Genomic DNA, 9,863 nt, shown 5'->3' with positions numbered 1-9,863 from the left:
GATACTTCTTGAATGTTCCATTCCCTCCACGCTGATCTTCCCTGTAGTTAGTACGATCCCGAATTGTGGTCTGCCCTGAATTCCATCGTTGTCCAGTAATTGATTCCCTACGTATATTCATGATACGAGGGCGTGCTTGCTGATGAATAGCATTACGTTCTGATTTTGTTTCTATCCGCGTATGTGATCGTTTAACATCCTTCCAATTATCACAGAGCTTAAAATGCTGGCATTTCTTGCTAAGAGACTCGAGTAGTCTAATTGCACCACACCTATTTAAGAAAATTCCGGGGTTTTCATTGGTCTGGTGAAAACACATTTCGTCTGTTTCTCCAGTAGCTAGCTTGAAAGACGACTCACAGTTTATGTCTAATATACCATTGCCTAAACACCATTCACTTAATTGGTTATCATGGTAGTTAATCAATTCCTGATATTCGTCTTCGCGAAGGTTTGGAAACAGCTGACATATGTTGATTTCCATATTTTCATTAACGTGTTCTTAAGCTCCATAACGAGACTACTTAAGTTATCCAGGATGTTTGATGATGATGTATCATCCAAGACATCGCAGATACCACACACTAAAATGCATCTTGCAGGTGCCCAGTTTAGCTCTTCAGTTACCCAACTCCGGATAAGGTCTACATTGGCACCTCTTATTGTTCTTATAAAAGTTTTTTCTCCAAGATCGGTTGAGTGTATGTCGCATAAGTTTGTATCACCCAGTAGTAGTGTACCATCTTCCTCCTGTGTTGTAGTTCCTGATGAAGGATTATGTAAAGTTACTCCCCTCTCTGTTTGTATATACTCTTCGATGTTGGTTAGACGATCATTCAATCTATTTATAGTGACGTTAGCAGACTTCAAAAGTTCATTTAACTCTTTGATTTGCGAAGTTTTCTGGCTCAAATTTTCTTTAAGGGTAGATATTTAGAGTAGCCTCATTTTCAGTCAGGGATGACTGTGATATTCGAGGAACATGCGTTTCCTCTTCTCTCGTAGGATGAGTTTGTTTACAATTTTTCATGATAAGATCGATTAATTTGTCCTTAGATACCCATATTTTGTTTAATCCTAACTTACGGCAATGCTTTTGTAGTTCTGGTTTCGTAAAATTTTCGTTCAAGAAATCCCAAGATGGGCGTTCAAGGCTGGGTGGTGGAGTAGAAGATTCGCTGTCCATTGTTCTTTTCTCTTCTCTTTCTCTCTAGTTTGTGATGACGATGACTAGAAAAGTGAACGATATGTAAAGGAACAGCCTCATATACTACGTCATAAGGGTTCAGTGCGCAAACTTGGAAAATTTTGAACAGGAGTCCTCTTTCCTGTTAGGTACCATTGTATAAGCGTAAAATACTCCAATATTGAGCTAGAATATACCACAATGTCACTGATATCACAATCACTAGTAGTTTAACTATGATAAACACCAGAAATATGTCTTGAACTGCAGTACAGACCACATAAAACGTGAGCAAAAACAGAGCGTTGGATTTGTGCCTTCCAAGTAAACAGAGAGAGAGAGAGACAGAGGTATCGAGGGGGGAGGGGGGGGAAGACGAGAGAGAGAGAGGAGAAGAGGAAAGAGAGAGAGAAATAATAACTATATACATGTGTGACTAATTAATTAGTAGTTCGTTTATTTTAAGGTCCTTCATAAACATTTTACAAATATACGGGTCCAAATGGTACAATCCCAGACTAAGATTTAGGTTGTTTTTATTAGTGATTTGTATACTTGCTGATTCCAGTAAATTTCTTGAAACATAATCATTAGATCTAGCAAGTACAGAGGTATTGCCCCAATTAATGCAATGAGATTTTTCACTCAGATGGATAAACAGTGCTTTTGAAGTCTTGGTTGTTCTAACTGAATACATATGCTGCTTAATACGTACACATAAATTTTTACTTGACTGTCCAGCGTAAAAAGATGGGCAATCCTTACAAGGAATTTTGTAAATGATGTTGTTATTTGTTACAGGACTATTCTTAATTAGCATATCTTTAATGGTATTGTTATAAGAGAACACTACATTAACATTGAACGATTTAAATTGATTTTATGTTTTCAAATCCACGAAAGTAAGGCAAGCTAAGTACATTTTTAGGCATTTCTTTTTCATTACTAGCAACACTATAAAACTTTTTGTGAGCTTTTTGATAACATAAATCAATTATATGAGGTGGGTACAGAGATCGTTTCCTATCTTTTTTATGTATTCTATTTCTTGGTCAAGATATTGTGGACTCGTGATACGCAAAGCACATAGGAACATAGAAGAAAGAATTGAAATTTTAATATTAAGATGGCGGCCAGAATAAAAATGTACATATGTTAAATTATTTGTGGGTTTTCTATAAATACTGAATTTACATTGGAAAGATTCTCTATGTATTAATACATCTAGGAAAGGGATGACATTGTTATTTTCAATTTCAACAGTGAATTTTATGGATGGATGGCACTAAATTATTCAATTTAGACAATAAATCATTTACGTTGATACCAACAGGTAAGACTGCTAAGATGCCATCTACATATCTGTACCATTTTAAGGGGACAATTGTGATATTCGAGAGGTGTTGTCTTTCAAAAAATTCCATATATAAGTTTGAAAGAAGAGGCGATAAAGTTACCCATGGCCATACCAAATATTTGTTGGTAATATTCTCCATTAAAAATAAATCTGCAATCACAAATACATAACTTATTCAATGAAATTATGTGACTACCGGACATAGGCAATTCATGCAATACTAGTTCTTTACTTAAATATTCTAGCACAGAGTCAATAGGGACTTTTGTAAACAAGGAACATACATCAAAACTGACAAAGATATCACTAGGGTTTAGTACAATGTTATTTAATATTTCCACAAGATCAAGAGAATTCCGGATGTGTGAATTAGATACAGTTCCAAGTAGCGGGGATAACAATTTAGTAAGATATTTAGATAGTTTATAAGCAATTGATCCTACAGTACTAATAATTGGGTGCATAGGTTTATTTTCCTTGTGAGTTTTAACTAGGCCATATAAATAAGGTAATGAGGGACACTTTACAATCAGCTTATACAAAAGTTCTTTTTTATCTTAAGAATTTGTTTGATATTAATATTAAAGTTTTATATCACTTCCCTGCTCGCTACAGAAAAAGTTTAAAAGAATTGAAGAATGATAATAGCTTACACATTACTAAGGCTGATAAATCCAATAGTTTAGTAGTTCTGGGCAAAACTGACTTCACCAGCAGCTGGTGGTCCTTGCTTATGGTGAATGCGATGCCTTCCAGAATATACTTGAACTGGCGGATGGCCTGGTATAAAGCAAGGAGCTCGCAGTCGAAGGTGCTGTAGTGGGTCTCGGCGGGGTTCAGCTTCCTACTGAAGTAGGCTAGCAGCGTGGGGACCCCATTGACCAGCTGTTCCAGGACAGCACTGCATGCGATGTTGCTGGCATCAGTAGTGAGTGTCATGGGTGCATCGGGGTCCTGGTGAGCCAAGGTGGTGGCTCTGCTGAGGGAAGACTTTGTGTGGTCGAAGGCGTGCTGCTGGTCTTCTCCCTACATCAGCTTCTTTAGTTGACCTTCAGGAAATCAGTCACAGGGCACATGGTGCAGGCAATGTCCAGAATGAACCTTTGGTAATAGTTCACTATCCTAATGAACTTTTGGAGGGCCTTGACACTTGTTGGTATCGGGAACTTCTCCACTGCAGCCACCTGGGATGCCATGGGACGAATTCCTGCTGTGGTGATTTCATGGCCGAGGAAATCCACCTTCTCTGCACTGAAGGTGCACTTATTAAAATGGACGACAAGTCCGTTCTCCTGCAGGCGCTTGAGGATATCCCGAACGTGGTTCAGGTGATCCTCCGGCAATGTGGAAAAGATTAGGATATTGTCCACATAGCAGACACAGAAGGGTAAATCCTCGAGAATGCTGTCCATGAGGCGTTGGAAGGTGGCTCCGGCGTTCCCAATGCCGAAGGCGGAGAAGGCAAACACGAAGGGCGTGATGATTGCTGTCATCGGGATGTCATCGGGATGGACAGGAACCTGAAAGTAGGACTTTAGCAGGTCAATCTTGGAGAAGACCATGGCACCATGGAGGGGCCTGGTGAGGTCCTGCATGTTTGGCAGGGGGTAACTATCGGGCATAGTGACAACATTCAGGCACCGGGAGTCACCGCAGGGCCTCCATGTACCGTCTGCCTTTTTCACCATGTGGAGGGGGGATGCCCACGGGCTCGCAGCTTTTTTACATATGCCCATCTTCTCCATCTCCTTGAACACACTGTTGGCTTCCTGGAGGAGCTTTGGCAGTAGGCGGTGGAAATTGGTGTGCGTCGAGGGGCCCTTGGTCTCTATGTAGTGGTCCATGCTTGGGCACGGCCCCTGCCACCTAGCGAAGCTCAGCGCGGAAAATGTGCAGGAACTCCTGTAAAAGGAAGGCATACCTTCCTTCTACAGGAAGAATGAAGCAGACAGTGGGTGCCCTCGTTTTAATCTTACTTCTAAGCCCTTGCTCGACTGTCTGATATGAAAGGAAGGGCAGTCCATACATGGAATTTTATATATTATTTTGTTGCTTTCTCTGGGGCCATTTTTTATTAACATACCTTTTAGTGTGTTATTTTAGGAAAAAACAAGATTGACCTTAAAGACTTTTAACAATGATTTAATGGTTTCAGATCCGTTAAAATAAGGCAAACTGAGAATGTTCTTAGAATTTTCTTTCTCTGTGTTACTTCCACTGTAAAACTTTTTGTGGGCTTTATTATAGTAAATATCTAATATATGTGAGGGATAACATGAATCTTTCCCTATTTTTTCTTCTGCATTGAATTTCTGATCCAAATATTGGGGACTGACAATGTCAATGCGACTGATGGACAGTATACTAGGAGACCTGCCCTTCTGCATGTGCTACGTGGACGACATCCTCATTATTTCCAGGTCACTGCAAGAACATCTGCAACACATCCAAGCCATTTTGCAGCACCTTCAGGAGAATGGATTAGTCATCCGTTTCGACAAGTGTACTTCCTGAGGCATGAGATCTCCACAGAAGGCATCCATCCCATGACGTCAAAGGTAGCAGCAGTAGAGAAATTCCCGACGCCAACCATGATCAAGGCACTGCAGGAGTTCATCAGGATGGTGAACTATTACCGCCGATTTATACCAGTCATTGCCCGCACCATGTCCCCTCTGACGGAGGCCCTGAAGGGGAAACCAAAGAAGTTGGTGTGGGAGACAGTGCAGCAACAATCCTTCCTGCAGATGAAGACATCTCTTTCCAGGGCGGCCACCTTGGCTCACCAAGACCGCACTGTGCCCTTACAGCTCGCCACCGATGCCAGCAACATTACCTGCAGAGCAGTCCTGTAGCAGGTGATTCAGGGAGCCCCCCAACCACTCACCTTCTTCAGCAGGAAGTTGCAGCCTGCCGAGACCCGATACAGCACCTTTGACAGGGAATTACTAGCGGTCTATCAGGCCATTCTGCATTTCTGTTACCTGCTAGAGGGGAACCCTTTCACCATCAGAACGGACCACCAACCACTGATTCACATCTTTACCAAAGTAGGAGATGCCTGGTCCACTAGACAACAGCACCACCTCGCAGCCATAGCAGAGTTCAGATGCACCATCCGCTACGTCCTTGGCAGGAGAAACCCCATGGCTGATGCTTTCCCATGTCAAAATCAGCTCAGTCCACCTCGGGATCAACTACAAAGACCTAGCCAGGGAACAAGCAGCCGACCCTGAGTTGCCAGCCTACCAAACAGCAATCACCTCCCTCAAGTGGAAAGACATGCCCTTCAGCCCATCGCCATCGACACACCTCTACTATCAGCAGAGGTCGACCTCACCCGCTAATAACGGCATCCCGGAGAGAGAAGGTTTTCTAAATCATCCATGGCCTCTCACATCCATCGGACAGAACAACAACTCAACTCCTGATGGAGAAGTTCATTTGACTTGGCATCCGATGGGTTCCCATGTCAGAAGAGCAAGATCGGCAGGCACACTGAGGCAGGAATCGGCAGTTTTCCCCAGCCCAACCGGAGATTTGGCCATATCCACGTAGATGTTGTAGGACCCCTTCCTCCATCAGGAGGTCACAGATACCTCCTCACAGTCATCGATCAGTCCACCAGATGGCCCGAAGCGACACCTATGACAGAGGCCACCACCCAGGCTTGTGCGGAAGCCCCTCTCTCCAGCTGGATCAGCCGTTTTGGAGTGCCAGATGACATAAGAACAGACCGAGGAGCCGCTTTTCTGTCAGATTTGTGGGCCACCCTGGCCCGCTTGATGGGGACATTGCACCACAAAACAATCTCCTACAACCCTGCAGCCACACTCCCTCAAGGCCTCCCTGATGGTGAGTTGCTACCTTGGGTCCTCCTCGGCCTCCACACCTCTCCGAGGGCCAACGACGAAGCATCACCTGCAGAGAAAGTCTACGTGGAAACCTTGGCAGTTCCAGGAGAATTCTTCCCATCATCAACTGATACCGAGGACATCTCGATCGCCAGATTACGAGAATCTGCAGGGAAATTCACCCGCTGCCCCAAGACTTTCTCTGATAGGACAAGCCACTTCCAGCCCAAGGCCCTAGAAACATGCAAGAACGTCTTCGTCCACTACGACGCGCACCACACGCCCCTGACAAGGCCATACTGTGCCCCATTCCAAGTTCTCCGCCGATCGGAAAAGACCTACCTCCTGCGTATCAACAGGCAAGAGGATTGGGTCTCCGTCGACAGGTTGAAGCCAGCTTTCCTGATGGAGGAGGGCACCACTGAAGACGGACGCACCAGCCGCCCTGAAATACCACCAGAAGACCTTCCTTCCCCCGAGATCCCCAGACATCGCCAACATCGCCACAGTCGTCCGAAGACAGCATTCATGTAAACTGGCATGTCAAGAAACACAAATCTGGGTCGGATCCTGTCATTTTTGTGTCAGTGTCAGTCGCGCACCACAGATCCATCCGCACACCTGTTTATAACCTGAGCTTACCTGTAAATAAATATTCAGTACCCAGCTACCTGTCTTACTCTCAAAACCTCACAATCTAACTGTGAAGATGTAAAATGAACTGAAATCATTTAGTAAACTGCTTAGATAAAAAGGTAGGGTGAAGATAATCTAGTTTCTAATCACCTAGATAAATCAAACTAACTCCCAATCTCTAGCCCAGACTTACCCATGAAAATAAATGAAACAATGCTATAAAAACAAAACTGGTATTGGTTCATCAAGCGATGGCAGATTAACTCGGCCTTTTCCCGGAACGGCCTCTTTCTTCTGGACAGCCTGGGGAAGGATAATTAGAATTTTATGACTGGATTAAAGAACCCCGAATTGTGAAATGCAAATTTTGTGTGATCAGATTATAAGCCAGGAAGAAGCTTGGAAATGTAGCTAATGACACCCATATTGAGTACGGTGTTTCTGTGTGCACTATAACTCTAATTATATACATAAGACACTCATACATACTCATACATACTCATATATATATATATATATATATATATATATATATATATATATATATATATATATTGCTCTTCTTGTAGTGTTGTTAGAATTCTCTAAGGTATCAATGACAAAATTGTTAGGTTCGAATTTCTGTATATGGCATCAGTGTCCAAAGGAAGGTAAAGCACAATACACAGAAAACAGTTCTCTCTCTCATCACACGACTAAAGGATAATTTGATGAAGAAAATGGAATACCAATAAATTTCATCATCTGCTTTTATAGATTTTCCTTATCGATGTAATGAAATTACCACCATTGTCAGATGATATCTTAGGACTGGAAATTACTGGCAACCGTACTGAATCATTATACATATATCTTACGTTAATTCTTTAACGTGTTAGCAACCCGTTTTCGTTTTCATCATTCTCACTGTCGGATGAATTTTCAGCAGTGTCCCTTGTGTAAGAATTTTGTACATAAGTATAATTTAGAATATTGGTACTTGTGCACTGTTTCATGCATGAAGGTTTGTGCGTTCTATATCTAACCTCTTGTTCTGTAACGTTTCAGTATATTTTTTTTGTATTTTAGTGGGAACAATGTCAATAAACTACAATCACGTACTTATCGTATTTCGTTTTGGCTAGAGCTGGAAAAGAAAAACAGAAGAAAACAACTCACGACCGATGCTAAGCTGGCTTAGATAAGATTATAGCCCTTTTAGCCCCCCCCTGTCGAAAGACCAAAATTCCGTGTAAGTGAACAAACAGCCCAGCAGTGAGTTGTTGCGTTACATACCAATGTCGCCAAGTGATTGGCGAATTCCCGCATTAGATATAGAAAATCAGGAAAATTATGATGAAACGTGTTTGGGAGGAAGTGTTTTTGTTTGGATAAGGTCAACAACATTTTCTTGGACCTAGAGAAAATATATTTTAGAGGATTTACCTTGAAAGAAAGGCAGGAAAATTCAGTCGTATATACATATACATACTAAACATCACAGTCAAAACATTAAGCGATAATGTTAATAAATTATTTTTCACTACCAGCTGCTGTTTTCAGCTTGACGTCCGTAAGCGGGAATGTTTTCAGTTTCTCGCTGTCTGTTATAATTCCCTTTTACGTATGTTTCACCTCATCGTTCACTTGTTATGGTTTGTCTTTGTTTTCAAATTCTTGAGCTCGCACTTTGTCTTCTGTTATGATTTGGCCTTTGTTATTCTTGTAATTTTCAGAAATTCTTGTTGTTTTTCTTTGGAATTCTTCAGCACTGCCACCAAAAATTACACACTTTTTTTTTTTTTTTTTTGCTTGATCTCAGCTGCCACAATGTAAGGATTAATTTTATATCTATTCCTTTTTATTTTTATTTGTATTATAGGCCACCCAATGTAAAGTAGCCTTTTTATATTATTGTAGATTGTAGATTCTCTGGATTATTGTAGTCTCAGGATGCTTAGAAAGACACCATGAAATTTTTCTAACTTCATTCACACAAATAACATAATACAGTATTAATTTACAAGTTTTAGTTCGTCTTGAGAGTAGAGGCGAAGTCTTGATGTTTGAAGCCTTTATTCCCCACGGCTTTGGTGAGGCTCACAACCTCACCCTCTGGATGCTCTGTTCCTTTCCCACTTCCTCTGCTTCTCAGTTGACACCCTCCAAGAGATGTCTCCTCCTAAAAGTAGGAAGGTCTTTTACTGTTGCTGCCTTCTGGTTTTCTTCATTGGTTGATCATGCCCATTGTATCACCTGGTGGGTAGAAATTAAATTTAACACCTCCTTTGGTGGGGCGTGACTAATGACGTCACCGGAAATGTTCTGGTTTCGGTGGGAGTTCAAAGGTTATTTAGATAAAGCAACGAATGCATTAATTTAATGGTCACCCATACGATAAATACTTCACTTGTTTGGGTTATTATGAAAACACTCCAGTTGCTCAGGCTCTCTCTCTCTCTCTCTCTCTCTCTCTCTCTCTCTCTCTCTCTGTTTCCATTCTTTTATTCTCTCTCGTTATCAATCTGTCTATCAGTGGATCTCTCTCTCTTTTCTATTCTTTTATTCTCTCTGTCTGTCCATCTGTTTATTAGCAGATTTCTCTCTCTTTTTCTATATCTATCTTAATTTTCCCTAACTAACATTACAATTTCTTAAAATGCGAGTAATTGATATATTAAAAGCTTTCTCAGTGATGAAAAAGTAATCACATACGACTTACATTCGCCCACGTGGCATCAAAACTATCTTTAAGTCAATTTATAAATCTGATACAAAACACCAAAATTAAATCACATCGGAATGTAACAATGATTAAAATCAAAATTTAGATAATATAGCAACCATTACA

At 41.3% G+C, this 9,863-nt stretch overlaps 1 protein-coding gene across 1 annotated transcript; it reads left to right on the top strand.

Moving 5' to 3' along the window:
* Positions 1–6,190: 6,190 nt before the first annotated feature.
* Positions 6,191–6,931, top strand: LOC135198263 (uncharacterized). Its single transcript, XM_064225832.1, has one exon. The coding sequence runs from the start codon at positions 6,191–6,193 to the stop codon at positions 6,929–6,931; it is 741 nt and encodes a 246-aa protein (XP_064081902.1).
* The last annotated feature ends 2,932 nt before the right edge of the window (positions 6,932–9,863 follow it).

The sequence above is a fragment of the Macrobrachium nipponense genome, chromosome 22 (assembly GCF_015104395.2).
Source record: "Macrobrachium nipponense isolate FS-2020 chromosome 22, ASM1510439v2, whole genome shotgun sequence".
NCBI classification, from domain to species: Eukaryota; Metazoa; Arthropoda; class Malacostraca; order Decapoda; family Palaemonidae; genus Macrobrachium; species Macrobrachium nipponense.
Note: the sequence above shows the minus strand (reverse complement) of the source record. Positions and strands in the feature narration are given on the sequence as shown.

Excerpts from the sequence above, each read along its gene's own strand:
- LOC135198263 (XM_064225832.1), top strand. The coding sequence starts at position 6,191 with ATGACAGAGGCCACCACCCAGGCTTGTGCGGAAGCCCCTCTCTCCAGC.